Source organism: Herpailurus yagouaroundi, unplaced genomic scaffold (genome assembly GCF_014898765.1).
Source record: "Herpailurus yagouaroundi ecotype Mexico unplaced genomic scaffold, PumYag 162, whole genome shotgun sequence".
Taxonomy (NCBI): Eukaryota; Metazoa; Chordata; class Mammalia; order Carnivora; family Felidae; genus Herpailurus; species Herpailurus yagouaroundi.
Window position 1 is genome coordinate 16,244,228 of NW_024412403.1, and position 22,552 is coordinate 16,266,779.

At 38.9% G+C, this 22,552-nt stretch overlaps 1 protein-coding gene across 4 annotated transcripts in view; it reads right to left on the reverse strand.

The window, feature by feature from the left end:
• HEMK2 (HemK methyltransferase 2, ETF1 glutamine and histone H4 lysine) overlaps window positions 1-14,362 on the reverse strand; it is a 21,751-nt gene extending 7,389 nt beyond the window's left edge. Inside the window, exons 1-8 of one of the 4 annotated variants that reach the window (XM_040484114.1) lie at window positions 14,193-14,362; window positions 11,974-12,060; window positions 10,410-10,500; window positions 9,956-10,054; window positions 6,123-6,206; window positions 2,938-3,079; window positions 1,771-1,891; window positions 318-343 (exon numbers count right to left, since the gene is read on the reverse strand). In XM_040484114.1, coding sequence (XP_040340048.1) covers window positions 1,773-1,891; window positions 2,938-3,079; window positions 6,123-6,206; window positions 9,956-10,054; window positions 10,410-10,500; window positions 11,974-12,060; window positions 14,193-14,326 — 756 coding nt within the window. In that variant the 5' untranslated portion in view covers window positions 14,327-14,362 and the 3' untranslated portion in view covers window positions 318-343; window positions 1,771-1,772. Of the gene's footprint in view, window positions 1-317; window positions 344-1,540; window positions 1,892-2,937; window positions 3,080-6,122; window positions 6,207-9,955; window positions 10,055-10,409; window positions 10,501-11,973; window positions 12,061-14,192 lie in introns of those variants that run through there. The other 3 variants (XM_040484113.1, XM_040484112.1, XM_040484115.1) reach the window with 3 other exon arrangements.
• Between the last annotated feature and the right edge of the window lie 8,190 nt (window positions 14,363-22,552).

The window sequence follows — 22,552 nt, forward strand, 5'->3', positions numbered from 1 at the left end:
GCTTAACCGACTGCGCCACCCAGGCGCCCCGGGAAGCACATTTTAAACGGTACAGGTTTTGGGTCTGCTCAGCAGAGGGTTCCACGGGTCTGTGGTGGGGTTCAGGAATTTATAATCTTTTTTTTTTTAAATTTTTTTTTTCAACGTTTATTTATTTTTGGGACAGAGAGAGACAGAGCATGAACAGGGGAGGGGCAGAGAGAGAGGGAGACACAGAATCGGAAACAGGCTCCAGGCTCCGAGCCATCAGCCCAGAGCCCGACGCGGGGCTCGAACTCACGGACCGCGAGATCGTGACCTGGCTGAAGTCGGACGCTTAACCGACTGCGCCACCCAGGCGCCCCTCAGGAATTTATAATCTTAAAAAGCTTCTCCAAGTGACGCTAAACATAGCCGAATTAAAAATTAATTCTAGATTCTGCTCACTCATATCCTATAGTCCTGTTCTTTGATTTTGATAAATATTATTTTAAATGGTATATAAATTATGGAAGAAGAGGTTCCTAAACTTAGTAAAGGTAATTTGACATTTCCTAAAAGATGCATGTCAGTTTTTAAATTTTGTTTTCATGTTTTTATTTATTTTTGAGAGGCAGAGCCTGAGCAGGGGAGGGGCAGAGAGAGAGAGAGAGAGAGAGAGAGAGACAGACAGACAGACAGACACAGAATCCGAAGCAGGCTCCAGGCTCTGAGCTGTCAGCAGAGAGCCCGACGTGGGGCTCGGACACACGGGCCGTGAGATCATGACCTGAGCTGAAGTCGGGCGCTTATCCGGCTGAGCCACCCAGGCACCCCTTTGTCAGCTTTTAAAAGTGTGATTAACCTAAGAGTTGTGAGTTTGTTTATATACAACTCTCCTTGATCTAAGAAAAAATGTATAGCAGTTTGCAAGATATATGCAAGAAGAAGATAGAAGTATATGACAAAAGCATAAAAGGTAGGAAAAATCTGACCAGTGAGAAACATGGAGGCTGGAGGCATTCTAAATAATAGAAATAGAATGGAGACAATGAGCAAGTGAAAGTAAATTAAAAAAATTTTTAATAATGAAAACCTTCTTAAAATTATACAAGTAACTGGGGTTGTGCAAATAACCCATAAAAGAGTGAAAGTCCCTCTGTTCCTTCCTGCCATTTCCCTTCTGAGACTTCTTTTTTTTTTTAAAGAGCATGTGAGCAGGGGGGAAGGGTAGAGGGAGGCAAGAGAATCTCAAGCAGGCTCCAGGCTCAGCACAGAACTCAACATGGGGCTCAACCCCATGACGCTGGGATCATGACCTGAGCCAAAATCAAGAACCAGACTCTCAACCAGCTGAGCCACCCAGGCTCCCCATGAGACTTACTTATATAGACATATAGACATGCCCTCTCTGTTGGTTTTTTAAAATTATACATACAGGATAATCCTGTTTTGTAATTTGCTCTTTTTCACTTGATGGTACATTATGAACCCCTTCACGTTCAGTGCACACAAACATAACTCATGTTTAGTGGCTGGATAGGTGACTCACATTCAGGTTTTATATGTAAAATACACATAATATATCTCGGATACGCATTTACTTGCACTTATGCAAAAATTTCCATAGACTTGATACCTGGGTAAAAGGGAATGCTATATCCTTCTACCTTCTTCTATATAACCTGACAATTCTATACTTGTTAACCAAGAAATGACTTCAGTTTCACAACATGCTGAATATATTCCGCTTCTCTCTCTCCATATATTCATACATACATTCAACATCATCAATATTATCAATATACGCACATTCAGCACAATACACGGCACTTGGTGAACTTCAGGACTGAGAGGGCTTCTCGGCCTGCTTGCCTGGAAAGTGCCACAGTCCCTCGTAGACCCTTTGTTGTCATTGTTTTCAAAATTTCTTCTAAAATGAAAATTAAAACAAAAGGTAAAATCCAATTAAAACCATCTGGTGAAGACGGTATGATCACTAAACAGTTTAATAAGATGATAAAGACAGACAATGATTTACAAGTTCTACTCATCTGCGAAAACAATGTATTCCAAGTAAATTTCTATTAAAATGGACTTGAGTCAGATGGGAGCACTCTGTATTTTCAAGGTGTCGCTGAGTCTCAATCAGACTGAAAGGCCCTGCCCTGCCGTGGAAGCTACTCCGAACTCAACAGAAATATGAACTACACTTGTCATTACAGCAAGTGATTTGTTCAGCTGCTTGGCTCCAATCTTGGCCTCACACGCTTCCTCTGGGATGAAAAAAGTCAGTGAAGGTGGGCAAATGTATAGTGACAGTACACAGTGGAAGGAAGTAGCTTATCTCTTTTGGGCACATTGAAAAAAGCAACATCTTCCCTTTTGTAAATAAATAATACTAAAGACTGAGTTAAGAAAATGGAGCTACAAACAAACTGAAACAAAACTTAGTCATCATGATGTGATTTAAGGGGCTGAGAACATAAGGTAAAGATAAAAATCAAACTTGTGTACAGAAAGAGAAGAAGGACTCAGGTCAGTTTACTTACACAATAATCTAACCAAGATCTCAACATCCATACCATGAGATAGCTTTCATGATGGAACTTCACCAGAACTGAACATTACATAGCACAACTTGTCAAGGGCATGAAGATTACAAGGGGGAGACAAAATTCAAAATATTCAGGATGAGGTGTTAAAAGAAGAAATTACAGATTCTGTGTCTGAATATTAATTTATTAATTGGGGGGAAAATGGCCCCCCCCTTAAAAAAAAAACAGTACTTTCTAAAACCAAGAAAAACTGTCTTAAAAATCTCTCTCTTCTTTCAAGATGAATGTTATGTTTGTATGAGCTGTTGTCAGTGATTATATTGACAATATTTCAGGCTACTTTATAAATTATACTCTTTAACATGATTAAATTACAATTTCAGCAAAGTCAGTGGTTAAAAGATAAACTGGTCAGTATTACCTGGATTATTTTCTTTAATGGTAACTAAATAGAATAATCCTCTTGGTGACAGAAGATCTGCAGCCAGTGGGAAGAACCTGTCCATGACTTCTCGACCATTTCTGCCACCGGCCCAAGCAGCCTCTACTCCGTGACTTCCCACCTGTGACCATTTAAAAAAGACTTCTGTATCTATTCATTTAGAATCATTTAGAATCACAAACAGTTACATTTAGAATCACAAACAGAATCTTTTTGACAAGGAACATTTACCAAACAAGTACTGTATACACTTTGTATTTTACTGCTGTCCAGGAGGCAGTAAAGTTGAATCTGAGCCCCACCATTTCCTAGCCATGTGATCTTATGTGAATCTGTAATTTTTATGAGTTTCCTCCCTTATCTATAAAACCAGGAAAACAACAGTTTCAACAGTAAAATTATAAAAATTATTTTTTTCCATTTTTAGGAATAACTGAAGAAATATATTTAAAGTTTGAAAACAGGGCCCTGTACATATCAAGTGCTTAAGCTGTTACTATTTCTGCAATGCTTATGTTGATAGACATAGGTAATTCTTGTACTTAACATAGAACAATCAGGAAGAAACTAAAAGAGAGATCCTATATTATAAAATATCTACTTTGCAGGAAGTTAGTTTCAAAATGCCCCCCTGCATCTGGCTCTTTTCTAGATTAAAGTATGAATCGTATAGACCTTTTTTAAGGAATCCATTTAATATATAAAGGCTCACCAAAGCATTTTCTTCCTGTAACAATCTAATTCTACTGTAGAAGCAAAACCCGTGAGAGTTCATACAGTATTAAAAATCTTTAGATTCTTATTGTATATGGTTTCAAAACTAAAGAATTCAAAAAATATTTTAACCCTAACAATTATTTTCTTTCCATATCTATAGTTTAAATTAATTGTATAAATCATGCCTGTTGCTTTTATTCATATAAAATGGCATGTTTCGGGGCGCCTGGGTGGCGCAGTCGGTTAAGCGTCCGACTTCAGCCAGGTCACGATCTCGCGGTCCGTGAGTTCGAGCCCCGCGTCGGGCTCTGGGCTGATGGCTCAGAGCCTGGAGCCTGTTTCCGATTCTGTGTCTCCCTCTCTCTGACCCTCCCCCGTTCATGCTCTGTCTCTCTCTGTCCCAAAAATAAATAAACGTTGAAAAAAAAATTAAAAAAAAATAAAATAAAATAAAATGGCATGTTTCTCCATTAAAATAAATTTCCTTATGCCTGTAACTATATACATATATTATTTTGTAAATAAGGGAGATATGTTCATATACCTGCCTTAGAAAGAACTGCACTTTCCCCTTTTACTGTTTTGCTGGTCTGTTCCTCCCTCATCTTATATACACGTTTTTCCTTTTTGTCCATGTTTTACAAAGACAGGATTATGTTCTACATTCTTGCACCATATCTTGCTTTTGTCAATCATCAACACTTTATGGAGAGCTCTTCATGTGATCAGGTATGGTTCTAATTTACTCTTTTAAAGGGTGTCTACGATTTTATAATGGAAAAGTTACCATATCTTAATGTAGCTATTGATGGGCAGCCAAAGTGTTCATTTACTTTTTTTTGTATCTAATTTAAATTATTCCCATATCTACCGTACACTTCTCAATACAATTTCCACAAAGTTAATCATATTGGGAAATTTATCAGTTCCTTCCTCCTGGAGATGTCCCCTTCCTGGCATTCCTAGAATCACCTCTTTTTCTGGGGCTCGTGTGTTCCTCTTCCTTGGTTTACCCCCTTATTTTGGTGAAGCCCATTCCCTGGACGTTTTATCAGGTAAAGTGGTCTGTGGACAGATTGCATGGTGAATGACAGGTTGTGCCAAGCCTGTCTCCTGTCATTCTCTTCCAGAATGGACCAGGATCTCTCTGTGCTAGACCCTGTTCATACGCCTCCCCAGGGATGCTCAGCCAGGTGTATCTGCTTGCATTAGAAATGCTCCTACAGGAAGGTCTCCTGGCACCAGGCACATTCTTAAGGCCACAAAGGGAGGGTTTCCACCTTTACAAGGAGGAGTCATGTTTGGTGGTCTGCTGTTTGCCTGCTACATGAGCCTTGCCAGACCTGCTCCTGTTCCTTCAGAGCTCACAGGTACAAGCCAGAGGTTCCTAACCTCGTGTCTCTAGATATACTATTAAGCATAGCCAAAATTTTTTATAGACACAAACTTAACTATTATTTTTATATCTCCTGGATCTAACCTCTAAGTCTCTTATCTTTTACTTTCATGATTTCCTTCTTTTTATCTTCATGCTCTATGCACTTAAATCTTTCATCTGGTTTCCAGAACACTAATTCAGGTCTTCACGGAGACCATATTCTCTTTCAATTCCTTTCCTAAGGTTTTATTTTGTAAAATATGTTTTTAGGCTCCAGGAGATCTTCATTGTGCTGCACTGTGATTCTGTTCCCCAGCTAATAGCTCAGCTCATGGGAATTATGACACTAGCTCTCTCTGTTGGGACTGCAAAATAGCCCAAGGTGCTGTCTACACTCAATTATCTGTATGTCCCAGCAGCTGTAAGGCTCAGGAGAAGCAAGTACGTAGCTCAGTCATGGGAATGTGGAAGAAAGGAAGCCTGTTTGCATCCCCATGTTTCCAGAATCTCCTCTGCATTCACAGTCCTGCCAGAAATTTGTAGACCATGATTTAGTTAAGCTAGCCTTAGTCCAATACTAAACTTTGTCTGCCTTGACCATTCTCTCTTTAAATTGGGAAGTGGTTGATTTACCTCTTCATTATTGGAGATTTTCCAAATCATCTGTTCCAAGATGATTTCTTTTCCCTACCTGAAATAAGAATCCTCCCCCACCACCTGTGAAAGGAGGAAAACTGAGACTTTCAGAAATAATTACTATATGAATTTAAGGATGATTAGAAATGCTCTTTTGCAAATTTGCCATTTGTGATAAAAGACACACATGAGCAAATTTAAACACACGGCCTGATTTCAATGGGAATTTTAAGGATGAATATGGGTCACTATATTTCATTAGTTTTAGACTCCTTTCCTACGTCTCCCAACATACTCAATTATTGGCAATTGTGAGTAATATCAGAGCAGTCTGTGTTAATCAGCAGTTGACTAATGTCATAATGAAGTTCATTTGATTTTATAAAGAAAATAGCTGAAAACATTAATAATTAAATTTTGTTCCACGTCTTACCTCTTCAGGTGGAGTCACTACATAGGGGGGATTAAACACCAGAAGATCAACTTTTTCCTTCAATCTTGGTAGCAAGCCTTTGACCTAAATGTTCAATAGTCAGAATGTTAAGCTGGACTCGGAATTAAACAGATAAATAAATATATCTTTAAAAATACTCTCCTCCCATGTAGAGAAAAATGTGTGAGAGGGCCAAAAATGTAGACAGAGATAGAGATAAATATTTTTACATTTTCATTCATGCATATAAAGATTATATGCATTTACCTAAAAATATGAAATTAAACTATTTATCAGAATGAACAGAAAATGTTCAAGAAAGCCTGTTTTTCAACAGCTAATGCTTACACACTGGGTTCACTTTTAGAAGATTAAATAAGAAAGCGAGCACTCCTATGTTCTACATAGATATGCACACACTTTAAGGCTATAGCTGTAAGTTAAACATTTTCTATCATCGAGGTATAATGTATTATACATACATATATATATATATATATATTTACTTTCTACTTCTTTAATGACTCATAAATGTATTGGCTGGAACAATTAGAGACCAAAGAAAGGACTGAAAAGAGTGGAAGAGAAACTGAAAACATTAATTGTTTGGCATTTTGTAAATCTTTAAACTGGGTTCCAATTTTCTGTGAAACCGCAATAAAAATGTCTTTTTTTTTTTTTTTTAATAAAAATGTCTTTTTAGGGTATTTTTCAGGGTAAGATGTGATTTAAAGTCTTCTTCCTTTGACTCCTCTGATGATTGAATTAAGTAAGTATTTTAAAAAAATCGTGTCTGGTCATGTCACCCTGCACCTTCACAGGCACAGTAAAATGAAAACATGGTATCTGGGTGGGTTCTCACCTCTAAAGCCATTTCCTTCAATTATCACTTTGTACAGACTCTCACCCATGACTTCTGAGGTTGTTTCTTGAGATGGAATAGCTGAGGTACTTCACGGCAGTGTCCAAAGTGTTAGCTCTCTTATTAACATTCTTGCAATTTCCCCATTTATGCACACGCACTTACCATTTTTTACTATTTTTCTTTAAATGGGCTTTTTTTTGTTGTTAAATAAATTTGCTGTAAAGGGAAATCACTATTACTTTCTGGAAATAGAAATGACTACAAGGATAAATGAGATAAGAATTAAAAAAAAAGTTACAGTTAATCATTACTGTTGCCAGGCTGAGAGTGACCCAAGCCATCTGTCTCTATTAGAGAGACATCTGTAAGTGTTTAAAAGGTGTTAAATAACAACAACAAACTGAGACCTTCTCCTGGATGTAATCACAATGGCTGAAAGAGAATTAAAGAGAAAACAGCTTTGACATTATATGATTCAAAGTTATTTAAAACTCAGCCATACCTTCTAATGTTGGGCACATCACTGGCCTATTATTTACATACATTATGAAACACTGACTTAGAGCTTCCATTTTACCCTGTTTCTAAAAGAAATACTACTTTTATCATTTTTAAGCCTGTTAACTATGTAGTTCAAAGAAAATACTGGAACACTGGCTTTGAGGAGATGTTGTAAGGTAACTTTTTTTTCTCTATTCTTTTCAAAAGAGAAAAGTGCCATTTTTGAGGAAAGTAATGAAGATGCATCCTTGTCTGCAAGTAGAAGATGACTAAGGTTAATCTGCTGTTCCCTTTAGGAGCAACACTGGAGAGTGAGGAAATACAGCTGAAACAGCCGAGAGCTTTATTTTCAATTCCATAAAGAAATTAAGCTTCTCACATTGTAAAAAGAAGTCCGGAAGGTAATTTTCCAGAAATGTTCAGTAAGGAAACTAGAAAAGAATTTGCTTTGCAATTGTTTACAATGGCCCTGAGGTACTATATACTAATAATCATTGCAGTACTGGATTTTAAATAAAGGAAAAAACTGATGGATTTAAATAAAGGAAACAACATGGAAAATAATGTAGTTAAAATTTTTTTTTTTCAACGTTTTTTATTTATTTTTGGGACAGAGGGAGACAGAGCATGAACGGGGGAGGGGCAGAGAGAGAGGGAGACACAGAATCGGAAACAGGCTCCAGGCTCCGAGCCATCAGCCCAGAGCCTGACGCGGGGCTCGAACTCCCGGACCGCGAGATCGTGACCCGGCTGAAGTCGGACGCTCAACCGACTGCGCCACCCAGGCGCCCCATTGTAGTTTAAAAGAAAATGGATTTAAATGAGAAAATTACTGATGTAAAGTCTAATCACAGGCATCCCTCACCCACTCATATTCAGCTTTTGTGTGGTCTCAGAGCATTAGGACAGATCCAAGAACTGGGAAGTAAGCAAAGAGGCCTCTGACAAGAAGTTTTAAATCCGTATAGCAAAACATGTGCTATTTATTCATGAGAGGTACTTGTTCAGAGCCCCTGAACTCTTAGTTTAAATACAAGTCTAACTAAATCACTTGTTTGGTATTCTAGCACAGAGCACATGAAGAGAGAGAGGAAATGCCACTAACAGGTAGCAGTAAAATAAGACCGCATAAAGCAGGTAAAAGGAGAAGATGAGGAGGAGAGGAAATAAGAACTCAAATCTCTGCAGGCTATAGCCCCTCAGCGTGAAGGCAGAAACACCTGAATAAGCCTCTTTATCACAGCACAGGATGATAAATGATGTGCATAATAACGGCCCTGAGTCAGTAAAAGGTAGTTACGTTTAGTTTATTTTAGGAATGTAAGGAAAGGCATACGATGTATTTGAAAAAGTCTTTCTTCTAAAAGTAAAAAAAGAAACAAAGCAAAAGTACTACTTTGTAAACAGGTAAGCTTAGTTACCCAAAACAATGATTTTATTGTGATAATCTATGCCTAGTGTTCTGAATATAAACAAACGTAGAGTTTTGTATATTGATCATAATACCTATGTTCATGCTCACCTCTTCTTTCTTTGCCACACGTCAGCATGAAGAGCTGACTCCGGCATGGGCTACCACGAGCCATGTCCTGAAAGTTGTGAGACACCTACATTTAGATTCCCAAGATCTGAATTTAAATTCTGGATTTATCGGGGTGCCTGGGTGGCTCAGTCGGTTGAGCGTCCAACTTCAGCTCAGGTCATGATCTCGCGGTCTGTGAGTTCGAGCCCGGCATCAGTCTCTGTGCTGACGGCCTGGAGCCTGCTTCGGATTTTGTGTCTCCCTCTCTCTCTGCTCTTCCCCGACTCATGCTCTCTCTCAAAAATAAATAAAGCTTAAAAAAAAAACACTTTTGGAGCACCTGGGTGGCTCAGTCGGTTAAGCGTCTGACTTTGGCTCAGGTCATGATCTCACAGTCCGTGAGTTCAAGCCCCGCGTCGGGCTCTGTGCTGACAGCTCAAAGCCTGGAGCCTGCTTCAGATTCTGTGTCTCCCTCTCTCTCTGACCCTCCCCCATTCATGCTCTGTCTCTCTCTGTCTCAAAAATAAATAAAACATTAAAAAAAATTTAAAAAAATAAAGAAAAATTTTAAAAAACACTTTTTTTAAAAATTCTGGATTTATCACTTTGTTATGTGACTTTAAAAAATGAATCTCACCTCAGTTTCTACCTCTGTTTAAAAAAAAAAGATATTCTGAATTTCTTGTATCTCTAAAGTTTTATTATTATATCAAAAACATATTTAATACTAATTATGGACACATTAAAGAAACAAGTTAAAATTTTAAAGGGCAAAACCACCTCAGTGATCCCATGCAAATCACTGGGCCTAAACCAGTCGTCTCCATATTTCAATCCTTCTTGGCCATAGTGAGAGATTGAGAGATGGCATATGACCCAAGTTGATCCAAGCAATACTCATTCTGGGGCTTTTGTCAGACTAACTGAATAGAAAGAGCTTCTTACCATGAGGGGGGTTGGGGGTGGGTGGTGGTGAAGAAGCTGTTTGCTGAGGAATAAGATACAGACACACAAGTATCCTGTTACCATGAAATTAAACACTACCTAGAAATAGAACCAATAGAGAGAGAAGGTCAGAGCTAAGAAAAAGATGCCTGTCTTATCATTTGAGTTCCTGGAGCCAGCTGTGCCTGAAGCCACCCACTCTTTTTACTTAAGTTTGTACTGGATTCTCTGTCACTACTATCCAAAAGATGACTGATCCATACAAACCACTAGAAATTCCCTTTGAACTGTGGACAAGATGGACTGCATCAATCAAGAATTTACTTTGAAAATGATGGGGTATACTATTTAGTGGATTAGAAGTTAATTATGACTCAAGCTTCTTTGACCTAAATCATCTTAACATTATTTGAAAAGGAAATGAACTATTATTAGACAAGGATTAACAGCTTACCAAGTCTGTAATCACTGGCTGAATGTGGACTTTGTTACAGTGTGCTGTCTCCAGAGTACAAGCTGCTGCCTCAGGGTTGATATCAGTGCACCTATAAACAGAAAAGAAAGAAAACTGTATTTTACATCCCGGAGGTACATCTATTACTGAAAAATTTAAAAATGTTCCACTGCTTTTACATAAAGCAAATTTAGAAAAAAATGAAAATGATTTAATAATGGTGAATGAAAAGAACAAAGACTTGTCATATTAATGAAAAAGACTGTTATATTGACATAAATGTGCAAGAGTAGAAAAATATACATGCATACACATCTGAAGGAATTTATTAAGTTATGAATCCAGGAGCGTCTGTGTGGCTCAGTTGGTTAAGTGTCTGATTCTTTTTTTTTTATTTTTAATGTTTTATTTATTCTTGAGGGAGAGAGAGACAGAGCATGAGCGGGGATGGGGCACAGAGAGAGGGAGACACAGAATCTGAAGCAGGCTCCAGGCTCTGAGCTGTCAGCACAGAGCCCGACGCGGGGCTCGAACCCATGAACTGTGAGATCATGACCTGAGCCGAAGTCGGATGCTCAGCCAACTGAGCCACCCAGGCGCCCCAAGTGTCTGATTCTTGATACTGGTTCAGGTCATGATCTCATAGTTCGTGAGTTCAAGCCCTATGTCAGGCTCTGCACTGGTAGTGTGGATCCTACTTGAGATTCTCTCTCTCTCTCTCTCTCTCTCTCTCTCTCTCTGCCCCTTCCCTGCTCTTTCTCTCTCTCAAAATAAATAAATTTTAATAAATAAAACATCGAGATTGACGATGTAAAAATAAGTTACGAATCCAATGAATACTATGCAGCCACCAAAAATGAAATATTTCTTAAGATTAAAAAAAAAGTTTATTTGAGAGAGCGTGAGAGAGAGAGAGAGAGAGAGAGAGAGAGAGAGAGAGAGAAGACAGCAGAGGGGCAGAGAGAGAGGGAGAGAGGGGATCCCAAGCAGGCTCCATGCTTAACCTGACTTGGGGCTTGATCCCATGACCGTGAGAGCAGGACCTGAGCTGAAATCAAGAGATGGATGTTCAATCAACTGAGTCACCCAGGTACCCCCCACAAATTGAAATTTAAAAGGAATTTTTGAAAAACATTCATGATACAATATTAAATGAAAAACAGAGAAAATGAGGAAAAAAGAAGGAAACACATTTGGACCATGATAAAATTTTGAAGTAATTTTTATTTTCTTCTTTATAGTTTCCATACTCTCAAATTTTCTTTAAAAATTTAAGTAGCTTTCATTTTTTTCCAGTAATCAGACTATTTACCTAAAAAAAAAATTCAAATTTAGAAATGACCTAAAATTGTTTTGTTGCTTCTATAATTATGTAGCATGATGGAACAGTTTTGAACATGCAGTTATAATTTTTAGGGAAGAATAATTTACAATGAGTCCTTACTACACTTAAATAGACCCTTTCAGATATATATTATTTATTTACAAAAATGATTCAAGTAGTCACACCCCTAGTGAATTTCTTAGTGGAGGATGTGGATAAATTTGATATACTTACACTTACATGTACAAGGCCTGAGGACCTATCATAGAGGCTAGGAATGCAGATACCACTCCAGACCCTGACCCTACTTCAAGGCATATTTCCACTCTAAAAAAAAAGCAAAATAAAATAAATATTAGTGTAGTAAGATTAAAATACACATTACAGGAATTACTCTCATCCTACTTTTAATGTATATTTCTCCAGCATCATCAGTTGTCTGCAAATATATGGAAATATAAAAAAAAAAGATAGGGGCCCCTGGGTGGCGCAGTCGGTTAAGCCTCTGACTTCAGCCAGGTCACGATCTCGCGGTCCGGGAGTTCGAGCCCCGCGTCGGGCTCTGGGCTGATGGCTCAGAGCCTGGAGCCTGTTTCCGATTCTGTGTCTCCCTCTCTCTGCCCCTCCCCTGTTCATGCTCTGTCTCTCTCTGTCCCAAAAATAAATAAACGTTGAAAAAAAATTAAAAAAAAAAAAAAGATAAACATGCTAATTTCTGACAACTGCTTTCTGCATATTTAATTTCAATTAATTTCTACAAAACATTACACAAAAACTGTGGAATAAAACCGAGGATTGAAAATATTAACATGAAAGACATCAGCCCTTCCCACAAGGAGCTTCTGGTTTAGTATTTCCTAAAATGACAGGGTCAGTGTTATTACAATATTTATTTATGAAGGAGGTTTTCTCTATAATTTAAAAGTACCTAACATTCATAAATTGATCAGCATATCCTAGGGAAAAAAAAGTTCCCCCTTTCTAACAGATTTAGAGCAGCAAAGAAATTCCATATTTGCACAGCTGTATGCTGAACCGGGAAAATACCAGAGTATCTGGTTTTAGAATATTAACAATAATCTTTAAAATGCTTTTGAATAAATTGTTATATTTTATCCTTCAATTGAATTTATTTCCCTATGATCTTATATATGCATCAAAAGCACCAATTATCTCCATCAGAGAAATGGGTTTGATTAGACTTAGGGAGCCTTTCTAGCACCTAACTCCTCAAGTATCCAACAAAAAATGCTAGCTGCTTCTAACTTTTGGAACCGTCCACATCATCTGACAAACCTTTATTATTCTGTGGGAAGGTCTGTTGAATCTTACCAGGCGGCTTTTATTTGAAAATAACTATCATGGTTTCATAAACAATTAGAATTCCAAGACCAGAAGTAATCCCACTTTATAACAAAATCAACTTCTTTCACAGCATACTTTGCAATGCAATTTGTGCTTGTAAATCTTTCTGGGATATCTTGAGACTAAAAGACAAGTTATAAAAACAGTACTTTTCCGTTCTATATTCCAGTAAATCCAAAAGTTCCATCGTTTACAATGAAAAGCTAGTTTTATTAATAAGAGTTGGGACATTTTATATCTGACCAGATTTAAGACAGATAAATAAACACAATATAAATCTTTAAAGCCTAACAGCTGTTTCATCTTGAGAAAACCAATTTCAAGTCTTGATCTTTACATAAATCTAATTACTCAAATACCTTTCACTTAAAAAATTACAATATAGGTATTCATTTTTTAATGTTACTTAAAATTTATGGGGGCACTGCAACAAGTCAATTTTAATATTTATAAAGTGCTCTAGGAAAAATTCTATAGGCTGCTAGCTATGTAGCTATTTACATTTCTAACAATTAAATGAAAAATTAAGTTCTGCAGTCGCACTCGCCACATTTCAGGTGTTCGGTAGCCACACGTGGCTAACAGGCAACTGCTACAGACCATGCTCTTCATGCGTTTAAAAATACTTCCCCAAGCCAGTATCTCACTTCATTTCATTTTTGTGCTTTTCCATTGCTCGAGGGTGCTTCTGTGTATTGAGTAAATTAAGTGCCGCACGACTTTTAACATTTACTAAAAAATGTAATATTAAGCAATGTTGGTTTTTGGACGTGTTATAATATCGCTGCGCTCGGGGGCTTTGTGTTCTGCATAGTAACAGCTGGAAGGAAAAGATCCATCCTAGCGTGGTAGGGAGCTATGGAGCTCCTGAGACCAAAACAAATGGCAAAAGTAGACAGATCCCTGGCACGCTCATTACATGTATCTACAGGCAAATCCTTAATAACGGCGTTCTGGTCTCAGTGTTCGCCAAGTGGGCTGACACTGTCTCCTCTCCCGGCAGACAGCGTCGGTCCTTTCCTTGGCCCTCCTTCGCTACCGCCTCTCCAGGACGCCCGAGCCCTCTCCCGCTGGGACCCTCGCCCTCCTCGCACCCCATGAGCTCGGCCGCTGCCGCCTCGAGCGCGTCCAGCAGCAGGAACGTATCCTCCGCCGGCTCGTACACATTGCTGAAGGCGCCCCGGCCCACATGTCCGTGCAGCGGCGTCGGGAGACCCGGCGCCGCCATCTCGCTTCTCTCTCCGTCCCACGCGCATGCGCCAAAATTGCGCGTGCGCAAACTCGGCGGGGGGGGGGGGGGGGGCTTCGGAGGCGGAGAGGCAAATCGGGGCTTCTTTCTAGCAGTCTCTGTAAATGCTTTTGGAATTTGTAAGTGAACAGTTATATAATCTGCAACTGCTGATATTTGCTTTCTTATTTCGAGTATTTAAATTTGTTTCATTTTATGGATTAGCAGTTGATGCAGGGCATCCTCGATTGTTTTTGACTAAGGGGGGTGGTTTTTTTCTTTTTTCTACATTTGAAAGTTTTCTTCTGTTCTTGTTTGCAAAGAATTAAAAAAAGACATAATGGTTACTAAATTTTACTTTTGTCACATCAACTGAACACTTAAGCTTTTTTTCTCATTTAATTTTTTTACTGTTGTATATTATAAAAATGACCTTCCTGATGTTAAATCATACATGCACTCTTTTTATAAACCTCACTGAGGCAAGATGATTTTTCTTTTAATACCCTGCTGAATTTGGAATGCTTATAATCTAGCTCTGTTTTGATTATGCTATCCTCACGGGATGAGTTAGGACATTGTTTCTGGAACATTTGGTAGAACTCATCCATAAAATTGGCTGGGCTTAGTGTTTTTATTAGTGGGTGGTTCTCTGATGTTTTGGATCATCTTCTATAGGTTATTAGACTATTCAGGCATTTACATTCTTTTTGAGTCAATTTTTGAAATTTCCCAATGAAACATTTTTACATCTGGTTTTTAAAATTTGCGTAATATACAAAAAAATATAGTTTACATTTTTAAAAACCCTAAGTACCTACCACCTGGAATTTACAATTAATAGTACTTTTTCATGTTTCCTTAAAAGTTTTTATTTTACCTTTTTAAGTACATATTATATCATGCTATATGTTATTATTTAATATGTGTGTTAAATATAATATTTATTATAGGGAATTAGCTCACACGGTTATGGAGACTGGCAAATCAAAATCTGCAGAGCCGATTTCCCATCCTTAAAAGAGTTTTTAAGAGTGTTACTGTTTTTGTTTTTGTTTTTTTTTAATGTTTATTTTTGAGAGAGAGAGTGTGATACGGAGATGGGCAGAGAGAAGAAGACAGAATCCCAATTGGGCTCCACGCTGACTAGGGAGCCTGATGTGGGGCTCGAACTCAGGAACTGTGAGCTCATGACCTGAGCCGAAGTCCGACGCTTAACTAACTGAGCCACCTAGGCGCCCCAAAAGAGTTTTTAAATATAAGAACTAAAATATTACAGCTGAAGTGGATGTTCGCCTTCAGTTCCATTTTGTAATCCTTCCTCCAACGTAACTGCTGTCATGAATTTAGCAAGTATCTCTCTAGTCAATGTTTTTATGCTTTTACATTCAGATAATCATGAGCAGCATATGGTTTGTGTGTTACCAGATTTGTTTCACTGGTAATGGGTTGGACATACGGTTCTTCACATTTTTTTTCACTCAAAATTTTCACTCTATGTTTTCATATATATAAAGTTAGTTTATTCCTTTTAATTGCCAGAGAGAGTATTACATGAAAATGTAAATATCCTATCTGGAATGGATAAATATCTATTGGTAAACATTTAATCCTTTCCAGATTTTCACTATTATAAACAACACTGTAATTAACTTTCTCAAACATGGTTTTTTTCTGGGCCTGTAAGAAAGTTTCCTAGGATTGAAGCCAGAGTGGATCAATCGTGTTGTATACACATTGTCAGTTTTAATAAACATTTTCAAGTTTCCAGATTTCTCTCCAAACTAATTGTGCTTAGTTGGTGGCAGATTTAGTATTTGATTTAATATTATTAGACTTATTTATTTATTCTAAATGGAAATGGTCTAATTTCTAATTAAGTTTAGGCATGTGTTCTATATGTTGTTCATTTGAGTTTCTTTCTGAATTGTCTGTTCATTTTTGCTTATTTTTCCTTCTTAATTTTGTTTTTATTTTCATCAAAGTTGATACATGCGTAATTTAATAGGCCAAATAATTCTACATGATTTCTTACAAAAACCAGTCCACTCTCGTACACCAGTATCCAGTTTCTCACGTGTCTTGCTCCAGTGGTGACCATTTTCAACTTTTAGCTCTTTCTTTGGCTATTTATCCATGTCTCTGCATACCAAGCTTATAATGATATTACTTCATTTCTCAATTTTTGCATTATCTGTTGAGTTCCCATGATAGAAGGTAAAGTTTGCATGATAGAAGGCAAGCATTTGATTCTCCTGCCTCCAGTAAACAAATGTAATTGCCAGGTCCCCTCTCCCTATCTGCCCAATAAGTTTATATCATGATTTATTTATTTGTTTGTTTATTTATTTTTACATTATTCTGTCTGTAGAAATGCTCCCTGGAACAGAAATGCTCTCTGGAACTGATATCTGTATGACACCAGTTACTTTTGTCCTTGCGCAACTTTTTGCTTTCCTTAAGGCGAATAATCATCTGGTATATGAATCTCCGTGGTCTGCCATAACAAATGACCACAAACTGGATGGCTTAAAAGAAATTTATTCTCTCACTTCTGGAGGACAGAAGTCTGAAATAATGGTGGTGGGAGGGCCATACTCCCCATGAAGGCTCTAGGGAAGGATCCTTCCTTACCTCTTCTATCTTCGGGTGGTTGGCCGTAATCCTTGGCATTTCGTGGCTTGAGGCATTTTTGCCCTGGTCTTCAAGTAGACTTTTTTATTGTATGTCTGTCTGTCTCCAAGCCTCTTTCTTTATAAGAGACACCAGTCATTGGATTTAGGACCCACCTCATTTTAACTTGATTACGTCTGCCAAGATGCTACTTGCAAATAAGACACATGTATGTATATAGGGGCAGGGTGGGGGAGAGTTTAGGATTTCAGCGTATCTTTTTGAGGAATGTGACTTAACCCGCAACACCTAGTAGTAACTATGCTGTCATTTGCATAGGTTTTTCTAATTGATCACCCCCTGTCTGCCCTCTACCCCATCCCAATACATTTAAAGATGTTGAGGGGAACCTGGGTGCTCAGTCTGTTGAGCGTCCGACTTCAGCTCAGGTCATGATCTCACAGTTCATGGATTTGAGTCCCACATTGGGCTCTGAGCTGACAGCTTGGAGCCTACTTGGGATTCTCTCTCTCCCTCTCTTTCTGCCCCTGCCCAGTTCGTGAGTGCTCTCTCTCTCTCAAAATAAATAAACACTTTTTTAAAAAAGAAAAGTTTACTGGACTTTGGGAATGACTGAAAATTCTTAAGGACATAATCCTGGGCAAAGTAGCTCTCTTTCCCAAGGGCAATTCCTGGAGAGAGACTTGCCTGTGAGCTGCCAGCAGCCAACAGGTGGCAGCACTGGTGCCTTGGCCCCCAGGGGGAATCTGGGTAGTGCACCACAGTACCCATTATACCATTCTGCCATTTTGAGAGAAATTCAGGCTTCCAACTAGCATATCCTCTCTTCAGTTGAATATATTCTGCTTTTTGGCTTATCTATTGAGATTTTTATTTGGTAAGCATTTTTTTTCTAATATGGGTTTTGTTTTGTTTTGTTTTAAGTAGGCTTCACATCCTGTGCAGAGCCCAATACAGGGCTTGAATTCATGACCCTGAGATCAAGACCTGAGCTAAGATCAAGAATCGGATGCTCAACCGGCTGAGCCACCCAGGCGCCCCTCTAATTTCTTACAATTAATCTTTTGTTTTATGAATGCGGCATCGGTTCTCCTCCCTCTGAGGTTTTCAGTTATACTCTTTTCAAAGTTTCCATGTGTTTGCTGTATAAATTCTAATCTGGTGACCTTTCCTTTGTTCCTTAGCTTGCATGTTACTCTTTCATGGTATTTGCTTACTTTAGATGTGTACTTTCTGGTTGCGTGCGCATCTTTGTAGTTGAGATTGGGTTAGCCTATGCGTGAAGGTGGTATGTGCACCACAGCCAGCCACGGGGATTGTAGAAGAGGGCGCGTTTAGCTGCCAGATAGTGCTATACGGTAGCTTCTCTTTGGAAACTGGAGCTCTCCCCTCCTCCGGAGCTTGGCCCAGCCCAACATTCACACCCAGTGCTCCAGTCTCTGCTCTGGTTGTGGGTTGATGAAATCAGCCACCCTGGTAGTTACTCCAGCATTCCTTCCAATAACTTGCGTCCACAGCCTCTACACGTGGAGTTCTTCTGGAATCCCTCCCAGCTTTCCTTTGACAATCACATGCCTTGTACTCTCTTTGCAAGATAGACGGGACACTGTATCACCTCACTGAATATCCTTTCCATCTTTCTTTTAGTATGCCTTCCTGAAATACTGAGGCCGGAACCTTCAGAACTACATTTTTTAGATTTCCTTGAAGCTCTAGTTTTGGATGTGATTTAGGTCCCACTAATCATTTACAACATAGGAGTTTTAGATTTTATTTATTTATTTTGAGAGAGAGAGAGAGAGAGAGAGAGAGAGAGAGAGAGAGAATGCATGCATGCACTAGTGGTTGAGGGGCAGAGAGAGGGGGAGACAGAAGAACTGAAGCAGGCTCTTTGGACATCGGAGAGTCCAACACGGGGCTCGAACCTATGAACTGTGAGATCATGACCTGGGCCAAAGTCAAGAGCCGGACACTTAACCAACTGGGTTTTAAGCATTGCGTGAGTTTTAGAAGGCACACGGGCAACACGCTGAGGTAGAGTTTGACTTCTGTTGCCTCTGCTATTTCAACTGGCAAGACAGGTTGTAGAGGAGCTTGATTTTCCTGCAATGACTGTGGCAGGGCTCTCAAAGCTCTAGCTTCATAGGTGAGAGGCAGGGCATAGCTTCTTTATTTTGATGCCGTGGATGGTGTCATAGGTGGCCTGGGTCTGGAGCCAACAGCTGCAGCAGCCAATTGCTTCTGGCAGGGCCACAAGCTCAGTTCTATAACGTGGCTTTAAGAGGTATTCCCTGAAGCTCAGCCGAGAGCTGATCTTCTTCAGACCTCCCAATGACTATGATACCCATTAGATATCCTGTAATAAATTCCTTTTAGCTTAACCAAACTGGAGTGGATTTTGTATGCAATAAAACCCTCACTGATACATGAGGATTCGTGGCATTTTCTGGTATATTACAGTACTGCTTTCTTATTTCAGAGATGTTTTAGATTTTAGGGGCATTGCTAGTGGTTTTGGCGCTGTGGTATTAGGATCATATGTTTAGGCATTTTGATTTCATCTTCCTAGTGAGGATTCACTTTACTCCGAGACAACAGAGTTTAATAGCATATTGTAACAAGAGATGTTTACTCTTAAAAAGATTTTGGTCCAAGCCTCTTGCAGTATAAAAGGTAATATCTTTCTTCTCCTCCTCCTCCTCCTCCCCCTCCTCCTCCTCCTTCTTCTTCTTCTTCTTCTTCTTCTTCTTCTTCTTCTTCTTCCTCTTCCTCTTCTTCCTCTTCTTCCCTTTCCCCTTCCCCTTCTCCCTTTTTTTGGCAAGAGTTATTTAGCAGGTTCTTATCACACCTAAGCCTGGCTTGCATTTTTAAAAATTTTAGAGAGAGTGTGTTAATGGGGGAGAGGGGCAGAGAGAGAGAGAGAGAGAGAGAGAATCTTAAGCAGGCTCCATGCTCAATGCAGAGACCAATGTGGGGCTTGATCCCACAACCCTGGGATCATGACCTGAGTTGAAATCAAGAGTCAGATACTCAACCGACCGAGCAACCCAAGCATCCTGTGGCTTGTGTTTTAGTAGAAACCACAAGTTGCAGCTGGAGCTCTCCATGAATCCAAGAGTGGCCCAAATCTTAATTTGATTACAAGTCTCCTCTTGATATAAGGGGACTTTGTAGGGGGTGTTAGTTAATTCTACCATAGTCTAGTGGTTAGTGAAATAATTCATGAGCCTAAAATAGCTAATATTAAGTACATCTTTTAAAAATTATTCTAAATTTTTACAACCAAAGAATTCTTTCTAAATTTTTTTTTTAATTTCCATAAAGCATCAATCCTTCAAGGTTGATCATTACACTTACAAAACACTATTAACACAGGAGTGCCTGGGAAGCTCAGTTGGTTGAGCATCTGATTCTTGATTTTGGTTCAGGTCATGATCCCAAGGTTGTGAGAGCAAGCCCTGCTTTGGGCTCCATGCTGAGTGTGAAACCTACTTAAGATACTCTCTCTCTTTCCCTCTGCACCTCTCTCCCACTTGTGCTTTCTCTCTAAAAACAAAAAAGCAAACAAACAAAAAAACCAAAAACACACTATGAGACAAATTGGGAGAAAATATTTGCAAAAGACCCAACTGATAAAGGATTCTTACCCAACATATACAGAGAATCTGAAAACTCAACAATAAGAAAAAAAAAAACATATTAAGAAGAAGGGCAAAAGATCTGAACAGACACCTCACCAGAGAAATTATACAGATCCCAAATAAGCATATGAAGCTATGTTCAACATTATATGTTATTAGGAAATCTCAAGTTAACAATGGGAGCAGTAGGAACTCTCATAGACTGCTGGTGGAAATGCAAAATGGCAGTCACTTTGGAAGACAGTTTGGTGGTTTCTTACAAAATTAAACATACTCTTACCATACAATCCAGTAATTACACTCCTTGGTATTTATTTACCCAACTGAGTGGAAAACTTCTGTCTACACAACAACCTGAACACCGATGTTTATAGCAGCTTTGTTCATAATGCCCGAACTTGGAAGCAACTAAGATTATTTGGTCCTTCAGTAGGTAAATGGATGCGTAAAACAGTGATACATCCAGACAATAGACTATTTTTTAGCTCTAAAAAGAAGTGAACTATCGAGCCAAGAAAAGATATGGAGAAAACTTACATGTGTATTAATAAGTACAAGAAGCCAATCTGAAAAGGTTATATATATCATATGATTCTAATTGTATGACATTCCAGAAAAGGCAAAACTATAGAGACAGTACAAAGATCAGTAGTTGCTACGGGTTAATGAGGAGAAAGGGATGAAGGTGAGCCACAGAAGATTTTTAAGGCTGTGAAATTATCCTGTATGATACTATAATGGTGAAACATACATACATTTGATAAAACCTTTAGAATGTACACCAAGTGTGAGCCTTAATGTAACCGATGGACTTCAGGTGATAGCAATGTATCAGTGTAAGTTCACTGATGGTAACAAATGTTTCGCGCACACACGCGCGTGCGTGTGTGTGTGTGTGTGTGTGTAGGAGGTATATGAGAACTCTTTAGTTTACAGTCAATTTTGCTGTAAATCTAAAACTGCTTTAAAATATAAAGTCTATTTAAAGGAAACATTAGGACAAATTAAAAATATATTTTTTAGGGGCACCTGACTGGCACAGTCGGTACAGCATGCATCCATTTGTGGGTTTGGCTTTTGGCTTTGTCCAGCAGACAGCAGAAGAGATTACTCAAGACTCCATGCAAGTTAAGCGAGGTGAGAGGGAGGCTAAGGGAGGTCTCCCCCAGCTGCTCTCAAGCTCCCTTATTTATTAAGCATACATTCAGGGAAACGATGTGCAGTAGGTCAGTGGGCTATGTGCCAGAAAGAGTATTGAAAACGTTCAGAAAAACAAGTTAAGACAGGATAAAATATTCCATGTGATAACGTGGTCTAAGGAATTTATGAGCACAAGCAGTACCTAATCCCTAGATATATATTAACTAGATAAGTGAAACATGACCCACTGTTTTCAGCAAGGCCAGAAAGCAGTATTCTGCTTTGCAATGTGTTCCCTATAATCTCCTAACCCAGGACATAGCTTTTTGATTTTCCACAACTATTGATCTTGGGGTTATGAATTTGAGCCCCTTGTTGGGTGTAGAGGTTTCTTTTAAAAAAATATTAAAAAAATTAAAAAAAAATTTTTTTTTTTTTACATTTTATTCTTATTTATTTTTGAGACAGAGAGAGACAGAGCATGAATGGGGGAGGGTCAGAGAGAGAGGGAGACACAGAATCTGAAACAGGCTCCAGGCTCTGAGCTGTCAGCACAGAGCCCAATGCGGGGCTTGAACTCACAGACTGCAAGATCATGACCTGAGCCAAAGTCGGACGCCCAACCGACTGAGCCACCCAGGGGGCCCAAGAAAATTTTTTTTAAAGTTTATTTATTTATTTTGAGAGAGAGAGAGAGCAGGGCAGGGGCAGAGAGAGAGGGAGAGAGAGAATCCCAAGCAGGCTCCACGCTGTCAGTGCAGAGCCCGATGTGGGGCTCGAATTCACAAGCTATGAGACCATGACCTGAACT